A 21,317-nucleotide genomic window follows, 5' to 3' on the forward strand; every position below is an offset into this window, starting at 1 on the left:
CAGACTGGGTATGGGAGATGAGAGGAGACTATCCATCTAAACAAATATTTTTGATATTGTGTGAGAATAAAAAGAGTAGAGTAATAAAGAGAAATTCACAGTGAAGAGCAAAATGGAATAAGTAATTTGCTCAAGATCCTACAGTCAATAAATGGTACAAGTTTCTTTAATCAAGGTCTTCTGGACAAGTCTTTTTTATGATACCAATTGCTGCCTGAAATAAATGGACCAATATTTGAGATATGGAAATATTTTTGTATTATAAGAATGCTATCATGTTGGCCATTGTTTATAGATATTGATTTATGCGATAGTGTCACCCCTGACCTATCAATATGGCTCACGCAATGAAATTTGTTTCCCCCAGGGATTTGTCCTTTTTTTGACCAGTTATGTGCTCTGCCATATTCTGGGGCTACACATATGTATCAGGCAACTTGCCTGCCATTAGAGGCAAGATTTTGTTCATATTCTCCTTGTCTACTCTTTATTGCCACCAGTGAGGTAGCTTATTGAAGAGGAGGGCATGGCCTTTGCTTCGTAACTTCCCACCCAACTGGTCATTCTAGAATGAAGAAAAGCAGCCAGGAAAACAGGATGCAGGGGAAGAATTAGACCTTCGAACTTTAGCTCATGGAAAGAGACTGATGTTTTTCTCTCTCTTTAAATAGTGATCTTTTCTATTGACTTAAGAAAAATAACTTGTTAAACATCTGTCTTCCCCTCCCACTGCTGTTGTTTACAGAGCAACAGACTTCTCTTAACTCTGAAGCAAAATCTCCTTTCTTTAGGAAAACAGGTGTCCAAACATACAGGAAATCAAATTTTCAAACAGCTGAAATAGGCTTTCTACTTTCCTTTATCCTTCTACCTAGAAATTCTTTTGTGAGGCTGATGATTTCCCAGTTTAGAGTTTTGTTTTCCCTCATGATGCTTAGGACCAATATTTTTTAATTTTTACTATCACATCTCTGTTCTTTGTATCACTACTATTTGGATATGAAAATCTATTTAAAAATAATACTCAAATATTGTTACTTTTTCATTGAAATGAAATATATTTATAAACAGAAAGAACTCAAGAGCACATTGAATTCTGAATTCTAGGAATAAGGAAGGAGAAGTTGAGCTGACATTGACAAGCATTGTGTGTATCCTGGAATATCACTACATGCTTAATTATGTGGATGGAAGAATTATGATCTCATTTTTCAGATAAGAAGATTAGGGCTAATAGAGTTCATTCCTTAAGTCCAAGATCATGCAATCAGAAAATGGCCAAGTCAGAATTCAAATCCTATTTCTATCTAATTTCAAAAACCACACACTTTGTACTTTATCATGTAATGGAGTCCTTCCTAGTCTTTGTATAGCCCTTTGTTGAAGAATCAACTCATGACTCACTTACTATTCTCTCTTACTGTGAGGTCATGGATGAAGTATCAGCTCCATTGGTTTAAATCTTCCTCTCTAGGTAATGGATGAAATAGCAACATCTACCTCATAAGACTACTAAGTATTCATCGGGTTAAGGCATATAAGAGGGCTCAGAATAGTATCTGACACCTAATAAATGCTCAATAAAATTGTTAATTTTTATTCTACACTACTTCATGGATAATAGCACAGAGTACATATCAGGGCTTTGGTATCATGTATTGTCTCAGTACAGATGGAATAACAAATACTGGTGTTATTGCTCTTAAGTTTGGGTATTTACGTATGAAAGATCTTCCATATTCTTGTCCACTTGTTGACAAATTTATGGGAGAGAAAGGGCATCTCTTAGTACAATCGTTTATAGTCTTTTGTTTCAACGGTGGAACACTTCTTAAAAATACAGATGCATTGCTGTTCCGACTGAAGTGGGAAAAATAACTCCTGGAACTCCATCTACCCCTCTGCCCTTCAGGACCCCTGCCAGCTCATTACTGTCTTAGGGGTCCTTCTGGGAAACCCTGAATGACACAGAATGCAGACTGAGAACCACCAAACCAGAAAGCACCCAACAAAGCACATTGGACAGTGACGGATAGATGCTATTAATTCTCAATTTCTGTGATAGGCATGTGTCCAGAAGTCCTTCCTCTATCTCAAATTGTCTTCACTCAGTTTCCATTATGTAGCCTCTGTTGATGGTTTTATTTACCTGGCAGGGCCTACAGTTTGGTACCAGTGAACTGGAGGAGATGGGAGCCATGTTCTGCTTGGGTCTACTCATCTTGGAACTCAAGTCTGTAAGCTGCAGCCATCAGCTCCTAACCCATGCAGCAACTCTCCTGCATGCTGATGAAGAGGCTCTGGACCACCACCTCCAGCGGTAAGATGCTTACAGGGGTGTGGGAGAAGTTTGGACCTCAGTATTCCCATCAGACACATCTTGGAAGTGAGAGTCAGGTGGTCCTACAGGTCTTTGACGATGAGAGAATATGGAGGAGCCACCAATTAAAGGTAGGGGCAGTAGTGCTCTGCTGGCGCCAGACCTGGAACATCCTCACTTCTCGCTGAACATAGGGGATGCTGCCTACTTGTGCACATAAATGCATATATAAAGCTACATGTATCTATAAACATGCATTTTTAATAAATTTTGCTTATGGTAAGGAAGATGCAGCTTAGCAATACACATGCACTTCTACCTATGCTTGTGCTTGCCAAGAATGTGTTTATAAGTATACAGGTATCATTTTGGAGCCATTACTCAGCAAAAAAGGCAATCTCATTGCCAATAACCAGGAACTTGGGGACAAGAAATATTTTACTCTACCCATTCTTAAATAGCACTGTTCCTTCTCAGATCATGAGAAGAACCACCTGAAGATGATTAATACATTGGCCTGGAGACCCTGACTCACAGCCATGGCAGAGAAATGATAGATCTCTGAGAACTGTGAGGATCATTAATGAGTCAAGAGAAGGAGAACCATTATTCAAATAAGCTCTTTTGATACCCTTTACTATAGACAGGTATTTTAGACTTGACCAAAACAGAGTCAGAGGACAAGCAAGGAAGATATAATGGCCATGTGAGAGAAGAGAAGACCAAGAGAAGTCAGAGGAGTCAAAGAAGATTAAGTCATTGCCTATACTTTGAGCCAGGGAATGGGTGGGGTGTTGAGCTGTTTGCGGAGGAAGTGCCTGCTGGCAAACCAGGAAGCACCTCATTATGCCCTTCAGGTCCAAAGGCAGAGAGAAAGCCATTAATACTGGGGCCATTTTATTTCTAGCTTATTTTCATTAATTTTCCTCCTGCCACTGTTAGGCTGTATTTCCAGTGTGACTTCTCACCAAATGGCCAGTCAAGCCTAGAAAGATCTAGCAGCATAAATTAATTTTGCTTTGGAAGGCGCTGGTTTCTCTGAGACTTAATTACCTAAATGCAGTAATTAACTTGCTCAATCACACTGTGCTATAGATCATAGACTATGGAGACCTAAGTAAATCTGGACCTCTTTCTTCCCTAGAGACACTGCCCTGATTTCTTTGTTTTGACATCATCACTACTGCCATCCACCGCTACTCCCTTCAATACTGCTCTGCACCCCCAGGCTTGGCGCATTTGGCACCACTGTGGCGTTTCAGCCTCTCCCTCTGACAGCAAGTGCTTCCATCTGCCAGGATATATATTTCAACTTGTCTTTTCATCTTTTCCTTTGCTAAGCTATCTTGGGTGCAGGCATGCCTGCATTTTCTTTCTTTCTTTCCTTTCCCTCCACCCTCTTCTGTGCTGCTCATTGAGGGAAGATTGAGCAGAGTTGGCATTGCTTGCTTTCCCTGAATTGATTGCGCCCGTCTGTTTGATCCAATGCAGGGAGGATTAGTTGCCTGTAAACTGGAACAAGAAGAAATCTATCAAAGAAGTGCCTCTTCTAATTCAAATCTAAAGAATTCGGTGTCGAGTTCCAAATACAATGGCTGCTATGTGGGTTATCATAAGAAGAACGGCATTACCCACTCCTCCATGCTATCCCACACTCCTGATTATTAATTTTTCAGTTGCAACCAGCCCATGAGCACTGAAGCTTGGTTACCTCCATGACCTTTGACCCTTTTTAGCTTGGTTTAGCTTCTTAAGGGCAGGATACATATCACATAGGATGTGATTCATGGGTATGGTTTAAATAGATTTGAATTAAATTCAAGAGGCACGGAGTTTGGGGATGAATGACAGAATGAAATTTGCCTGTTTCACCTAAACATTTGTATCTTAATCCACTTTTCTATTTATCAAGGCAGATGACCAAAATGGATTGTGGTTCCTGCCCAAAGGACCCTAAAACTGCCTGATTGAGACGAATATCACCTTGAAAATATCTTGACTCAGAAAATATTCCAGCCAATAAGTGTATATCCATTAAAGTATGGTGGAGAGGAACTTAATACAATAAAATTTATTGGTTTACAATCAGCAACAGGCTGTTTGAGTCCCCTTTAATTAGTTCCTGATGAATAGGGCTCAGTCATGAGATATAATAATCAGCAGAGCGGAGCAAATCCTAGGGATTTAGTTAGCAACAGGGTCCTTCCTTTAACACAAGGGTATAACTACTGCTTGTCAACACTACTCTCCATACCTTTCAAGAGGAGAACTCTGCCACCCTCCTGCCCACCTGACTTTCCCCTGAGTGTGCTCTATACAACAGGGTTATATACTTCAGCAAGATTTTTTCTGAGTTGCACAGAAGAAAGTACTAGGAAAAAAAAAAGGTGGGTTTTTACCTAAAACTCACTCTTAGAGAAATGTGATGACATGGTATTTAGAATCTCTTTGGCCGCATATAAAGTGTTCACCCCTGGGAGTGATGTGCTGGGAAGACAAACTATGGCTATGTTCCATGAACACCGTGTTTTTTGACAATAGGTTTCATGCTTCATTTACCATAAAAACAATTAGAGTGTAGTCAACATCCACGGAGCAACTTAACCATTTTTCATGAGCAGAGAAAGAGCAGAAATGGTGGATGTTTGCCCAGTGACTGAAGCTTAAAATGAAGTAGAGTACAGGCGCTCTTTGTTTTGGTTTGTCTTTTCCAGTTCTCTTCTTCCCAGTTGCTCATTTAAGAAATGTCTGCAGACTGGAGAAGGCGGCTTTTGATCTTCCTTCCTCTCTTCCTTCCTCCTTTTTCTCGATCTTATCCCCGGAAATAATTGCTCACACGCTGCAGGAATGCTAAGCTGTTTCTTCCAGAGGCGTCATTTATCCGTTCTGACAGGTCTTTTGCAAAGTCATTTCCCAGTTTTGCTGAGTCAGCCCCTGCTCTTTTTCATTTGTATCCCTCCTTTGCCGCTGAGCTCCCCTATCTCCGCTTGTCCCTCCATTAATAACAGAGAGAGCCCAGAATTTCTGAGTTGTGCCTGGTGATATAACTTAGTATCTGGTTTATTCTTCCAAACTGTAGCCCTGGGGGCATGAACCTGGGCTCCCCTGAGCCTCAGGACAAGTTCATTGGGTCATCTCTTTAGTTTGATGAGGCAAGCCAGAAAAAAATAAAAATCTGTCCTAGACTGTAGAAAACATTATTATATCTCAATAATTAAAAGATCCTTGATTTTTACCTAAAAATAGTTTTGCCTTTCTGAATTATATGATATTTTGAATTATATGAAATTGACACATTAAATTTAAATGATATTAACTTATATTTTGGAAAGCACACACAAAAACACCATATTCCTGTCTTTAATAGAGAACCATTGCCAACATTTTGGTGAAATTAGATTATATTTTTCACCTATGAATAAACAAATATATAATACCTTTAGTGACAATGTATGGAAGTTCCCTTTTCTGTAACTTCGTAAACACCATTTTATCTCTTTTAAAATAGAGTTTATTTCTAAGAGCAGTTTTAGCTTCACAGTAAAACTGAGAGGAAAGTACAGATTTCCTGTCTATACCCTGCCCCAGACATACGCAGCTTCTCCTATTATCAACATCCCCCACTGAAGTGGTGCATCTGTGACAATTGATGTACTGACATTGACACACCATTATCATGCAAAGCCCATAATTTATCTTGGGGTTCACTTTTGCTGGTGTATATTCTGTGGGTTTGGACAAGTGTATAATGACATGTATGTACGATTATAGTTTCGTACAGAGTAGTTTCAATGCCTTAAGAATCCTCTGTGCTTTGCCTATTCCCTCCCCACGAGCCCCTGGCAGCCACTGATCTTTTAACTGTGTCCATGGTTTTATCTTTTCCAGAAAGTCATATAATTGGAACCATACAGTATGCAGCCTTTTTATATGGCTTCTTTCTCTTACAAATATGCATTTATGTTTCCTTCATGTCTTTTCATGACTCGATAACTCATTTCCTTTTAGCACTGAAAAATATTCCATTGTCTGGGTGATTCACAGTTTATGTATCCATTCAGCCACTGAAGGACATGTTGGCTGCCTCTAAGTTTTGGAAATTATGAATAAAGCTGCTATAAACATCCATATACAGGTTTTGTGTGGACAGAAGTTTTCAGCTCCTTTGGGTAAACACCAAAGAGTGTGATTGCTGGATCGTATGGTAAGAGCATGCTTCATTTTGTAAGAAATCACCAAATGGCTTTCCAAAGTGATTGCACTTTTTTGCCTTCCAGCAGCACTGAATGAGGGTTCATACTGCTTCACATCCTCACCAACTTTGGGCTTTGCCAGTATCCTGAGTCCTGGATTTTGCCAGTGTCCTGGATTTTGGCCATTCATATAGATGTCTAATGACATTTCATTGTTTTGATTTGCATTTTCCTGTTGATGTACCATGTGGAACATCTTTTCATGTGCTTATTTTTGAGTTGTCTTTAGTGAGGTGTCTTTAAGGTCATTGGCCCATTTTTTAATCAGGTTGTTTTCTTATTGTTGAATTTTAAGAGCTCTTTGTATATTTGGATAACAGTCTTTTCTCAGATGTGTCTTTTTCAAATATTTTCTCCGAATCTGTGGCTTGTCTTCTCCCTGTCTTTGCAGTGTCCTTCCCAAAGCAGAAATCTTAGTTTTAATGAAGTGTAACTCATCAATTATTCCTTTCATGGATCATGCCAATGGTGTTGTGTCTGAAGAGTGATCATCAAACCCAAGCTCAACTAGATTTTCTCTTACATGTCTTCTAGACACACTCACTGCTTTTGCATTACAATTTTTGCCAATTTTAGGTGAAAATGGGGTGTGGTTTTAATTTAATGTTATATTTTCTGATATAGATAAAATACTTCTATATCATTTCTTTTTAAAATAAATTTCCTGAGCATGTCTTTTGTTATTTATTTCTTTCAGCATCATGTTTCTTCCTTTCTTTTATTTATATTTAAATCTAACTTAAATTTCTTTGTTAAAGATGTTCAACCATCTCTTTGTCATGGATATTGCAAATACTCTCCCATTTACCTTTCACATTTTGTCTTGTAGTTGATTGACTAGATTTTTTTTACATGATTATGTGTATCAGTTTTTTTTCTTTGTCTCTTTTAGCTTTGATAACTTACCTACTTCAATCTAGTAACAATTTATAATTACTTGAATTCAAGTAATTCAAATAATTATCCAAATAATAATTCATTGTAAAAATGTGTTATATACTGAGGTAGATACTTTTATAATGAGTCTATTTACATATTATAATTTCTAGTTTTTGCTATTGAATAATTTTCTATTTCTAAATTGTTCACCACTTGCCCTAGTAATTATTAAATAATTTATCTTTCAACATTAGCTAGTAATATCAGTTTATTTACAGTATTTACATGTGCATGTACCTAGGTATATTTTTTGATATTATATTCTTTTCTGTTAATCTGTATGCCAGGAACATGTAGTTATTAATATGGTAGCTGTGCAACTTAAATATATAATGTCACAAGCACCACCTCATTAATATTTGTTTTAAAAATGTGCTTCACTATTTTCCCTTCCTTGTGTTTTTCACTGATGAGCCCTATAATGAGTTGTTAACCACCAAAAATGAAACCACTGGGATTTCAACTCAAACTGCATTAAAATGATAGGTTTTTTGGTCTATTGACTATTTGCCCATATTGCTTTTTCCAAATCTGATATTTTCTTTCACTTATTTAGATTTTCTTTGATGTTCACCAAGAAAGTATTGTAAGGGGATCCCTGGGTGGCGCAGCGGTTTGGCGCCTGCCTTTGGCCCCGGGGCGCGATCCTGGAGACCCGGGATCGAATCCCACATCGGGCTCCCGGTGCATGGAGCCTGCTTCTCCCTCTGCCTGTGTCTCTGCCTCTCTCTCTCTGTGACTATCATAAATAAATAAAAAATTAAAAACAAAAAAGTATTGTAGGGGTTCTTTTTGTACCCTTCCATGAAATTCCTGGGTATATCATAAACTTTTACTCTTAATATCTTAAATATTCATGTTATTCTTAAAAGAGTCTTTTCCCCATACTTTTTTAAGTGGCTGTCATCATGATATAAGAAAATTCTGATTATCTATATATTTATTTAATTTCACTGAACTCTGCAGTTATAACTAAAAGAGTTTCCATGTATTTTTCTGTTTTTCTGGATAGGTCATAGTGTCCTTTATAAATTTTGGTAATTAGCTTTATTCAGTTTTTATTCTTACCCATAATCTTGGCTAGAGTTTTGAGAACATTATTTAAGGATTGTGATTCCATGGATATCTTTGCTGTGAACCTAACTTCAAAATGAGAATTATGGTATTTGAACATTAAGTAAAATGTCTGTTTTTTTGGTTATTTTGTTTTTCTACTTGAGGGAGAAAGAGAGCAGGAGCTGGGGGGAGGGACAAAAGGAGAGGGAGAAGCAGACTCCCCACTGTGTAGGGAGCTAGACTATGTGGGGCTCATTCTCAGAACCCTGAGATCATGACCTGAATCAAAGGCAGGCATTTAACTGACTGAACCACCCAGGTGCCCCATCCATTGTTTTGATATTAATATCTGATGTCTTCTTCATAAGTTAGATTTTATCTTATTAATTTAAAACATCAGGAATGGATGATGGATTTTATCATTTTTTTGGTAGCTAGAAAAATGATTATTACTGTGAATTAATAAAGTCTTAAATTATGTTAATAGATTCTCTAATATTCATCCATCCTTAAAAATCAAAGGAAACTGCATTTGGCTATGATCTAAAATATTATTTTATCATAGATATTGATGTTATTTGTTGTGAATTGAGGAGTTCTGTGCCTGCATTTGTAAGTGAGTAAAATCTGTGCTTGGTGTATATTGTTCTATCATGTGGAACACTTTACATTTCCTAGGATTTATCCTTGAACATATACATCTTGAACATACACAAATTGCCTATAAAACTGTTTGCTTCCCATTTGTTTGAAACAAAGATATTATTTTTCCACTTCTCTTTTCCCATAGAAGAAGTATCTGTGACATTTAGATTGCCATATAGTCATATTCAAATCATTTTAAAATTCAATTTTGTTTAATTACTTGCAATTGCTCATTTCTACCCATTCTATACAATCCTGTCCCCATTATTTTTTTCTTTGTGTTGATTCATCTCACATTTTTGCTAGAGCATACCTTAAGAAAAAAGCTATGTGTGTGTGTGTGTGTGTGTGTGTGTGTGTGTGTGTGTAAAGTAAATCAGGGGTATATTTTTGGTACATTCATATATGTGAATCTCTCTCTCCTTGACACAGGAATTCCACCAGGCCTGCCTGGAGAGTTCACTACAACAGTGTGGACATACTCTACCGTTCAGTTCTGCAGGCCTCAGCCTGACTGTTCTTCTTCAGCATACACCCTGATTTTCCTGCTTTAATAGTTGTACTGGTTTCCCTTGTTCATTACCACCAACATCCTTTTTCTACCAAATCCAAAATATTCTTATTTTATGTTTAGATACTTTGGGTTGATTTCAAATTTGAACCTTTTGTCCCCTTCTGATGTGCCTGTCAGTTACTAGGAGGCAGTGGTTCCATACCACATCTTTGTTTATGTCTGGAGTGTTTGATACTCACTTCCTGATTCTGCATCTGTCTTTTCCTCTCCCCTCACACTTTTCTTCTTCATTCCCATTCACCAAATTCTGGAGGCTGTTTGTCCTCACACATTTATTGTTCTGCAGCACAGACTCTCTTCTCTATAGATAATGTGTCTTGATTTCTGTTATTTTACATTTACGTTCATTGCTCCTGTTCCCTTATCTCTCATCAGTTTCTTTTCTTCCTATTTGTGGTATGGCCAGTTCTTGTTCTATTCGAATGTGTAATTTTTTCATTTAATTTTTCTTTTTTTTTAAGATTTTTATTCATTCAATTTTTCATAGATGCCATTTTTCTTGAATTTTCCTGATACCTTCACAGCGACCAAGTCAGGCTTCCATTTCTGGTGGCCAGTCATTCCCCAAAGTGTGCATCTCACTGCCAGGTGATGGTTGATGGAGGCGTCCATCCCCTTGTACATTGCACAACATTTCACCCTCAGGGTTGTTAGGATTCTTTCCTCCTCTTATTTCAACTTCTAGTTCATCATGTTTTGTTTACTCATCTTTAAATCATGAGAGCTCTGTCAAGACTCATAATTGCACGATAATCCAGGCTTTGGATGTTCTTTAAACTCTTGTGTAGTCTAACTAGCTGCAGATAGTTCTTCTTTTTGAAATGACTTGATTTAGATAGTGCTTTTTCTTTAAGAATTCATGGTATTTTGGCTCTTATCTGAGAGTATAGATTTTGGAATGATTGCATTAGGGAAATTAAGAGGAAGAGGAGTGTTCATGCATCTCTGGACATGCTCTGACTTTCTCAAGATGATCACTTAGTATTTTCTGAGTAAATATATGAATTAATTGAGTTCATATTTTAGAATCCTATTGGAGAAAATTAATGACAGTTATGATATGATATACTTTCCTAAGCAATTTACTGTATAATCTCATTTAAGCATTAAATAATGCCTAACAAAATAGGCATTATTATCTCCATGTGCTGATGAACACATTGTGACTTAGAAAGACCCTGTGGCTTTCCTAAAATGGCAGAGTTGGTAAATTGTAGAGGTGGGATTTAAACCAGGCAGTCTTGTTAAAGAATCAGTACTCTTAATCACTAAGACATCCTGTCTCCCATAGATAATGATGGTGAACACATAATAAACATTCACTCTTTTCACTACAGCACTATGCATTTTGCATGCATCCCTCTTACCTTGTTTTATCTCTTAAACTGGGGGTTGGCAGACTTTCTGTAAAGAGACAGAAACTCTTTTAGGTTTTGTGGACCATATGGTCTCTTGTAACTGCTCAGCTCTGCCATGGTAGCACAAAAGTAGCCATAGACAATATGTAAATACATGGAAGTGGCTATATTTCACTAAAATTTTATTTACAAAAATAAGCAATGGACTGGATTTGTCTGACTGATCCATAGTTCGCCAACTCTTGCTTTCAACAGTTCTTTGAGATATATGTGATCATTATCAGCCCTATACAGATGAAGAAACCAGAACTCAGAAAAGCCATATAACTTGCCTTTCCTGGAGCTAGTAAGAAGATTATAGGTCGAACCAGGTAATATTTATGACTATGCATCCTTGATGTTTAATGACTACAAATACTAAGCTCATGGGCCTTTAGGATGGTCAGTGAATGGCACCTCTTCTCTCATGAATTCCAAATCAAGTAAGAAATAGAACACAGGAGCTAGTCAGGTTGAAATAAAACAGGACTGCTTTATTACTGGTAATGAATTAGAGAGCATGGCCCCACCAGAATTGAACTTCCTAACCCAGAACTATAAGGTTAGGGTCTGCCTTGCTAAGCTTATCATAGGGAGGGGCAGTGGGTGCATCTTAAGTCAGATCCTGCAGGAAGAGAATGAACACACTGGGACCACAAGATGCTCAAGCTCACTCAGCATCTCCCCTCAGACCACCAGTTTCATGTGATTCTTCCCTGTTTGCAAGAATGGATGTGGACAGAAAATGGAGTACCAGTGTCAATGGGCCAAAATGGTAACTCTGTAAATAAGGACAGTTGTTCCCCCAACGGTACCATTGTATCAAACAAAGGATAGAGGCTTAGTGCTTCAGATTGCAAATTGAACTCTATTTCTATCAATTCTAATTATTGTTACATTGAAATTCTGATAATATCGTTTTTCTCTTGTCTTCTGTTACCCAATCTGTATTCAGATTTTTTAAAAAGTAGCCCATGATATCTAATATATGAGAATTCTATAGTTGCAGGCAAAGAAATGCCCAGTGATTACAAGGAGGGAACTGTTGGAATGGGACCTAGCCTGGGATCTTTTGAGACTGTGAATTTTACGTGTTCCTTTCAAACAGTAAATGGTTCCCTGATGGGAAAAAAAAAAAAAAAAAAAAAAAGAAGTAACCGGGAAGAAATGCTAATCATAGCTTGGGAAAACACACAAAACAAAAACAAAAAACACAATTCAAATATTTGAATTCAAATATTTTTGTTATGCTTTTATGCTCATTCTTTTACATAATTAAATAAAATAATTAAAAAATGAATGTTAGTGTGTCTATGAGGAAAGAGATTTAATAATATCATATATCTATCTGTAGACTGGTTTATTTTCCTCTGGAGAGGAATTTGGCAGTTTATAAGATGGTCCATAAAAACCTCCCATTTAATCATATATTTCCAACTTAAATATCCCTCAAGAAAATAAACTTAACAGAAAACAATATTTAATATGTAGATACCTATAGCAATGATACTTATATCCCCCAGTAAATTTAAACAACCCAAATTCTTAGTAGTAGTAAGAAAAAAAAAAACCATTGTTGATTAATGTTCTAGAATAGTATGAAACTATGAACATAATTAGTATGTTAATGTATATATAGGATGACAATAATAGCAAACATTCATTAGAGCCTTACCATGAATCAGTTGCTGTGCAAAGCATTTTATAACTATTATGTCAATCAGATAAATAATCCTATGTGATGGATGCTATTATTAGCATCCCCTTTGCAAACAAAGAAATTAAGTTTTATGGAGGTTAAGAGGTTTGCCAAATGTCATGAATCTTAAGAGACTGCTGGCTTTTGAAGCCAATCTGTCTACCTCCTAGAGTTGGGGCCATTAAGTGTATAATCTAAATCTAATGTAACATTATTAGTTTCTTCAATTGTATACTCCTCAGAAATATGTGTTGGGTGCACGTATGCCTGTGTGTGTTTGTAAGTTTTAAAATCTGAATGACTTGAGTCATTTTGTCTCAAAAATACCCCTTGATTGTTTTAATACTATTCAGGGAAATCAGCACATGTCATCATAGGTGGAATGCACCGAAAACCATGGAGAAAATAATTCAAAAGAGAAAGATGAAAGAGATTGCAGAGAGGAGTCAAAGTGCATTTTCTTCATATTGCATTTGCTATTTGCAAAATGTTACCACCTAATAACAACCATCGAAGCTAACCTAAAAGAAACTCTATTTTACGAGTGAATCCATGGGAGTCCAGGGAGTCTAAGTGACTCGGTAGGTGTAGTTAAGTGATTTACCTATTGCCAGTCAACACTGGGGATATCGTTCGCGTATGCCTCAGGCTCAACCAAATGAACAGCTGGTCTCTTGCCTATGAATCTATAAATACCTGAAAATAAAATAGGCTACTAGTCCCTGGAAAGGATTTCAGTCAGGAAACTTGCTCTTCCTACTCTCTATGTCAACTTCAGACTCTGCAGTCCTTGTCTTTGTTGTTAATTCTAAAAATGGAAGGCAAATAAAACCTGTGAAGTTTTCCCAAATAGGAGAGGCTGTTTTTACTTAAGAAGGCTGCAAATAGCCTGGCATGGGTAGCTTAAGTTGATTCAATAGCTTTTCATTAGTTTTTAGAGTAGTTGCTAGTTCTGTTTATTCTTGATATTGACTCTCTGTTATATAACCCCAGGACCTCCCTGTGACCCTTACAAGGATGTAGCCTGTTAGTGTTGGGGTTCAAGATCACTTCACCTGTAAGAGTTAGTTTACCAGCTATAAACTGGTAGGGGAAAAACAATCTATGGATTCAATAAAGGTGAAGGAGAGGAGGAAGGAAAAGCAGGAGGGAGGAAGGAAAGGAAGCTGCACCACAGGAGAAGAGATGAAGGTCATGATATTCAAACCTGGATATCCTTTAAACAACAACAACAACAACAACAACAACAACAAAAACCTGGATATCCTTAAGTGGATAAAAAGATTCATAGAAAATTTACATTTTTGGTTCGTAAGATCTTGAGCTTAAAGAATTCTGATGCAGAAGAAAGAAGGCTGCTTTTAAGTATCTGAGACCATTTCTGTGTTTGGCCTGATTTATTTATCCTGGCCAGGTTTCCAATTCCCCTGTCATAGGAGGGGACCAAGTAAAGAAGCCTGGGCACATCCACTACACCCAAGATGAAAGAGTCTATCATGGGTTCTGCTGTCCCACAAGTTTCCACGAAGCCCCACTTTCATGCCCAGCATAGTTTTCCTTAAGGACACATGGCTTTGATTCCAAGTAGCTCAGTTCTAGGTCAGTGTATTGCTGCTGACAGCTGGCTCTGTGATTCTGGGGAGGTGGCTTATCTTGTTTATTTTCAGGTTTCTTAGCTTCCAACTTAAAGATCTTTGAATTTCTTTTAGATCTGATATCCTATGTTAATTTTCAAGGCAGTTGCCATTGAAATCCTCCCATTCCAACATGAGTAGCAAGGTTGCAAACCCAAATTCAAGACATAAAAGGCAAGGCAGTCGAATTATGCTAAATGGCACAAAGCTGATATTTGATTGAATGAAAATTAAATTTTATCTTGATGCCTACTGGATAGATAATAAAGAGACAGAGCTTAACCATAGATGGGCATCTGAAATGAGACATAAACAATGATAAGAAAAAGAGACAGGAAAATGAAAACAAAAGAGATAAGTTCAGAAGGAGATGTTATCAATTTGGAGGGAAATTACATGGTGGGAAAGGATGTCCCACCAGCCACCCAACATCAAAGTAGAATTGGGTGCAAGACGACCCTTTAAAAGGGGGCCTTAAATATTCTTAACAGGAATCACAACATGTACTGTTTTCTGTTCTTAGATGTAGATGCTTCAGGTGAAAGGGGTCATGACTCATTTCTGCCTGGTCACTTTAATCCCTGATACAAAGTTTGTCCAACCCAGACCTCAACTATATCCTAGGAAAGCAAAAAGTCTCTTCAGTGATGTGATAACTCATCGCAGACTTACTAATTCTGTTTGTGGTGAGAGATGAGTCTATTGGAAAATGGAGGTAATGTAGCAGGAGCCAAGATGGCCCCAGGACAGTGGGAATGGAAACTAAATTATATCCAATGTATGTACGATAACTTGGTGTTCATTATTTTGTTGTGTGGCTTAGAAACCAGGAGGCTGACTAGTTCCCCTGTGCTTAGCCAGTGTGTGACAAAATAAATACAACGAAGAGTGGGAATAGTGCTAATAGAATAGCATATGCCTGGGAATGTGATAAGGATTTGATATGCCTTATCTTAAATAAGGCAAGCCCTAGGAAACCATTAGTAGCAGTGGTAGTAGTAGTAGGAGGAGGAGGAGGAGGAGGGAGAAGAGGAGGAGTGGTAGTGATCTTATAGATGAATAAATGGAGGCTTAAGATATTGTACATCTGATAAAGGCCAAGCCACTACTATGTAACTGATCCACAATTCAAACACAGGTGACTGAATCCAAATTTGTTCTTTTCTTTCTGAGATGTATTGCAATTATTATCAAAGAAACCTATAAAGCAACCTCTAACATAAAGGGAGAAAACAGGCCATGGAATTTGATCTGTATAAATCAATGCTCTTAACCAGAGAGCTGGCTCCTTTAAGTTCATTGCCAACATCATAGCATCTCCATGGTAGGGAAACATACACGTAGATAAGTCTCAACTTTCTCAACGTTTCACCCACTAAATGTTCAAAGCCATGAAGCAAAACCAGCTGTCCCATCTTTGTTGTTGTTCATATATTTAATTACATGAGGATAACCTAGAGAAAGTCAAGGAATTTCTCCTTATTCTAAACAAAGGATGTGCAATTAGTTTTCGGATCAGCCTAGATCAGTGATTGAAGGTTTGCTTGGAGAAGTTTTGCCTTAGAGAAGGTTTGCCTTGAACTACATTTTGGAAAGAGGGCTTGGAGAAGTTGAATGGTCTCTGCTGCCTATCAGTGAAGCACCCACAACATAGGGGTGATTGACAGTCCAGTTTCAGCTATAGTTTAAGCACTCAGCATTAGTACAAGGGAAAACAGACACCAGGGAATTGAGCATACTCATCCAAAAAGCCATTTATGGAATCACTGATAATAATAAACAATGTTTATTGATTGCTTAGCATATGCCAAACACTATTTTAAGTTATTATTCATACCAAAATTTTAAATCTCCATGAATCGTCCTAAGAGGTAAATATTATTTTACCCTCATTTTGTAGAGATGAACCTGAGGCACAGAAAGTTTAAATAACTTGCCCAAAGTTACCTGTAAGTGATGGTGCTAAGACCAGCATGTTTAACCACTGTACCAGTTTCAACAATAGCAGTTGTTTTATAAAATCTAATATCTTATTTCCAACTGGTTCCTACTGGTATCTGTACTTGTTCACCTTATCAAGAAAACAAGATGCATGTGATAAATTCCAAATCTGAATGTCATGTAAAGGGAATGAGAGGGTTATTAAGTAATTGGAAAGGCTAGGATATAAAGGCAAAGACTCTGTGGTCAGATAACTTTCAGTAACAAAGTTAGGGGTTTTCAAGAGCACACCCAAAAGCTGCTGAGAATCTCAAAAACTTCCAGGACATGCCTTCTGTCTGCAGGGTCTGCCGGACTGCTTCCAAAGAAACTGCCCTCACCTACCTCTGTGGCCTGTGGCCATAAAGATGGTGTCTAAGTCTTGCCTGAATGCTGACGCAAAACCCTCCCTCTGCTGTCTCCACATCCTTCTACTGCCAATTCTCCCCGCCCCTCCCCCAGGAATAATGGCCTCTCCTCCTTTGCTTACAAATCTGCTAAATAGACTGGTAGAGTCTAACTCAAAACCTTGAAGAACCAGACAGAAATGATAGAATTAATACATAGCTGTACTAAGTGATAGTTCTTAGTATAATCAGGAGTGACTTCAAAAAACTGTGGCCTACAGATCGAGGAATCTATGGCTTCAAAGCAGAAGTATGACTACCATCAGAATAAAACATTAAGCTAAATTCATTTCACAAGTTCCCATGGGGGAGAATGGTGGTAATTCTTAAATATGCACTTTTTTTGTTGAGTTCCCAATGTATGCATCATGATTACAAGTCATTTTAATTTGTGTAGTTCTTCACTATTTTCAAGTGTTCTATTTCTGTTTGTAACAATTGTGTGAGAGACCATCGGTGGGAATTGGAATGCTGAGAGGGTAACAGAAGTTAGGCAGCCAGGTCCGCAAAGTCACCTTTTGGGATTTGTGACAGCTGTCTCAGATAGAGATCCTCTACATCCAGGAGGATAGTTGTTACCAACACCAACGGCAATTCAGAGTTTGAGTCTTTCCCACATCCTTCCTCTAACTTTTGTTAGCAGCAGAAATAAGTATAGGGTCAGTGACATTAAATTTCTGAAAGAGGTTAGAATTTATAAGACCAATGCAAAGAGGAACAAAACTTTTTAGTTATATTTTATACATAAATTCAGCTAAAGAAAGGTACAACTCTTGGTGTGGCAGGTAATTGATGCTTGAGGAGGGAGGTCTTCTGTGACTCATAGTGTGCTCCTTTCTTCACTGCATAAATAATGGTGTTTATAAGGAAAAAACGTGGTATTTAGACCAAGAAGGAAGAAGAGGAAGAAGAGGAGGAGGAAAGAAAGGGAGTAGGCAGAGGAGGTAGGGGAGAAGAAAAAGGAGAAGAGAATCAAACTTGCCAAGAAGGAAAAGATATCCAAGATGGGTGAGGGAATTTAAATAAATATATATATATATATATATACATATATAGATATTTGTGCAATATATATTTAAATACTATTTATTTATATAAATTTTATATTTACATATATTTAAATTCCAAAACCTTGAACTCATTTAGACTAATATACATAATATAGTAATTATATGAATATAGCAATTATATTAATATAATATGGCAGTTATATTAATATAATATAATATAATATACATATTCCTTAACATACACATGTATATATGTATATTATATGTACATGTATATGTATGCATAAATATATGTATGTATGTATATACTCATTTAGAATATATGCTACTCTAATAAATAAGTTCAGAGTTTCTGGATTAGCTAAATTAAAATACAATTCTGAAATTATATGCAAAGTAGATCCTCTAACTCCTATCCAAGATCTTTGAAGAGACCTGTTTGCACATCAAAGTTGGACAAATACCCTTTCACTGCTCAAAACTGAGAAAGAGATACAGTCTTTTCAATATAGACAAATGAGTATGATGGAGATATTAGGAAAGTACAGGTTGTATTATTGAGAAAGGTTTATTAAATCTTAGAAAGTGATCTGGACATGTCTAGGAACTACCATGTATTCCTTATGAAAGAAAATGCTCAAACATTTGATTTCATTATAGCTTTATTGAGGTATAATTGATGTACAAGAACCTGAACATATTTAAAATTTGTAATTTGATGTGTTTTGGTGTATAAAAATATCTTCATGAAACCGTCACCACAACAAAAATTATAATACTCCCATCATTCCTCATACTGTCCTTGAATCCCTTTATAATCCATCCATTACTTGATGACCACTGATTTGCTTTCTGTCTCTAAAAATTAATCTGTATTTTAAAATGTTATATAAATGGAATTATACAATAGGTAATCTTTTCCCCCTTTGACTTTTTTCAGTCAGTGTAATGATTTTCAGATTTATACATGTTCTAATCTGATTTTATTTTAGTTTTATATGGTTACTGGCCAGTAGATCAAAGAAATATAGAAATCATTTACCTGGATTTCAAACTAGATATTGTTTCTTTAACAGTCTGTGATGGATCAGTCCTAACTTAAATTTTTTTTTCACTAGCTATTTCCTCTGCCCCTTATGCACTTCCTACAGATCTTGCATAGTTGGTTCCTCTTTGACATTCAAGCCTCAGTTTAAATGTCATAATCTCAGCTTAAATTTCACCACCATCTCAGCAGTATTTTCCATGACCACTTTGCCTGAAGTAGCATTCCTAGTCACTACTATACTACCATGACACCTTTAATTTAGTATTATCTGTCTCTCCCAGCTGGAATGTGCAATTCGTGAGCAAAGGAACTTTATTCATCTTCTTTAAGCTGTATTCTTAGCACCTAGAACAATGCCTGAGGCATAGGAGGTAATCAATAAATAAATGAACAAATAAATCTTTTCCAAGCCTTTCGACTTATGTTTATGGGAAATATGGAGACCTATGAGCTAAATAATAGCATAATTCAAGGACATTGTTATTAGTTGAAGGAATATATTCAGAGTATGCTGATTAATGGGTATTTTTCAACCTGAATAGGAATTTATATTCATGGCTTTGCCTTAAGTCATGTCCTATTCCACAATTTTATTCATTAAAAAAAGTAGAGCACTTAGCTCTATTTATAGAAACAATGATTATTCCTTTCTGAATGATATTTGGACTGAGAAGGTGAGAGAGGATGATGAGGAGGAAAGGGGGAGAGAAGGAGAAGGAGAATAGAATCAAACTTGCCGAGAAGGAACAGATATCAAAAATGAAAAAGAGAATTTAAAAGGATACATATTACTTTAAATACATATTGTAAATCTTAAAATTGGTGCTCCACAATATATTTACAGATCAAAATGATTGATAGCACTCAAACTATGAAACTAGATAAGGATAAATGCTGTTCAAAGACCACCCAACCAAGGACACACCCCCTTTGAAGAGAACACAGTTGTCCATGTGGGGGTTGTTACAGACAGTGGGCTTAATAAGGCTCAATGTGCTAAACCTGTCAAAGCAACAACACAGTGGCTTTGGTAGAAGTATAAAATTCAGAATTATATTGAGAAGTGTTTCCTTTTGCATTGCCCTCGTCAACACAAAACCTAGAGTATTATAGTTTTGAGCCTCAAAATGGAAATGAGTTCAGTGGATTGCATATACAATGATGTGAAGAGTGATATAAAAGAGTAGTGCATATAATAAATGGTAGAAGGAATGTTAACTGTCTTCAAATAGTTCCCTAACAAAAAGAAATTAAAGCTAGTGTTTGTTTGATTTGAAGCAAGGAACTAATATCTATTAATATCTGACACTACCTGGTTTGTTCAGGAGAGCTGTCTGATGGTCAGAGATTCCCAAAGATAGAATGAGGTCTCACTGACTTCAGGCACATAGAGTATTTAGAAAATGCTTTATAGGACAGACTTAAGTATGTGAATTGCTGGGGCACCTGGGTGGCTCAGTGGTTGAGCATCTGCCTTTGACTCAGGTCATGATCTCAGGGTCCTGGGATCGAGTCCTGCATCAGGGTTCCCACAGGCAGGCTGCTTCTCCCTCTGCCCATGTCTCTGCCTCTCTGTGTCTCTCATGAATAAATAAATAAAACCTTAAAAAAAAAGAATGTGAATTGCTGCTTAGATGATAGCATAATTAGAATATATACCAACTCTGAGATATAAATTAAAATGTATCATTGTATGAATAAAGAAAGCCATTCATTTGTATTTAATTCTTTTGGAGTGGGATTTAGTGGGATTTATTTAACCTTTTTAAATAGCTGAAACCTTGAATTGTTCCCTAAATCCCTTATTGATACAGGTACCCCACTGTATAGATAGGTTTGAAATATGGCTGCTTGTCAAGGACTAGAGATTTGTTTGACAGTTTATTTTGCACCATTAGGTGGACAAAGTGTGCATGTGTTTGCTTGCTTGTTTTAAGCCACAGAAGAGTAGTTTGTAGCAGAGTATAGGGAGGGTACGTGGAAGACTTTGGTATATGAAGATCTTAATCACCACAGAAAATTATTCTTCGTTCCTCAATTTTCATTCAATTGGGTGGTTTTGTGTAGGTGCTTGCTGAGAAGGTACTGTCCAGTAGCACTGGTGCTGAATTGTAGGGCTCTCGAAGGGAAGTTTTCTTAGCAATCTCATTAGTAAAATGAAACTGCAGGCGATAAGGTAAGCTTGCTCAATTTATTTACTTAGGCATTCTATTTTTGAAAATTGTATTATTATCCAGGGAAAAGCATTATCTATTTCTGTATCTTTCTTTTATATAGACATTTATTGCAAATTGTAAGAAGTACAAAACATAGTAATCCATATTAAGTTGTAGGTTGCATTTTTTTTCTAGACAA

At 36.8% G+C, this 21,317-nt stretch overlaps 1 protein-coding gene across 10 annotated transcripts in view; it reads left to right on the plus strand.

The window, feature by feature from the left end:
* The window catches only part of AGBL1 (ATP/GTP binding protein like 1), a 585,877-nt gene that overhangs the window by 353,265 nt on the left and 211,295 nt on the right, over positions 1-21,317 (plus strand). For 5 of the 10 annotated variants that reach the window (XR_005357034.1, XM_038532779.1, XM_038532775.1 and 2 more), the window contains exon 17: positions 2,157-2,320. Coding sequence is in view for 9 of the 10 variants with exons in the window: in XM_038532779.1 (XP_038388707.1) it covers positions 2,157-2,320 (164 nt within the window). In the remaining variant the exon portion in view is untranslated. Of the gene's footprint in view, positions 1-2,156; positions 2,321-2,797; positions 4,022-4,232; positions 4,410-8,068; positions 8,190-11,400; positions 11,517-21,317 lie in introns of those variants that run through there. The other 5 variants (XM_038532777.1, XM_038532776.1, XM_038532781.1 and 2 more) reach the window with 5 other exon arrangements.

Source organism: Canis lupus, chromosome 3, assembly GCF_011100685.1.
Source record: "Canis lupus familiaris isolate Mischka breed German Shepherd chromosome 3, alternate assembly UU_Cfam_GSD_1.0, whole genome shotgun sequence".
Classification (NCBI taxonomy): Eukaryota; Metazoa; Chordata; class Mammalia; order Carnivora; family Canidae; genus Canis; species Canis lupus.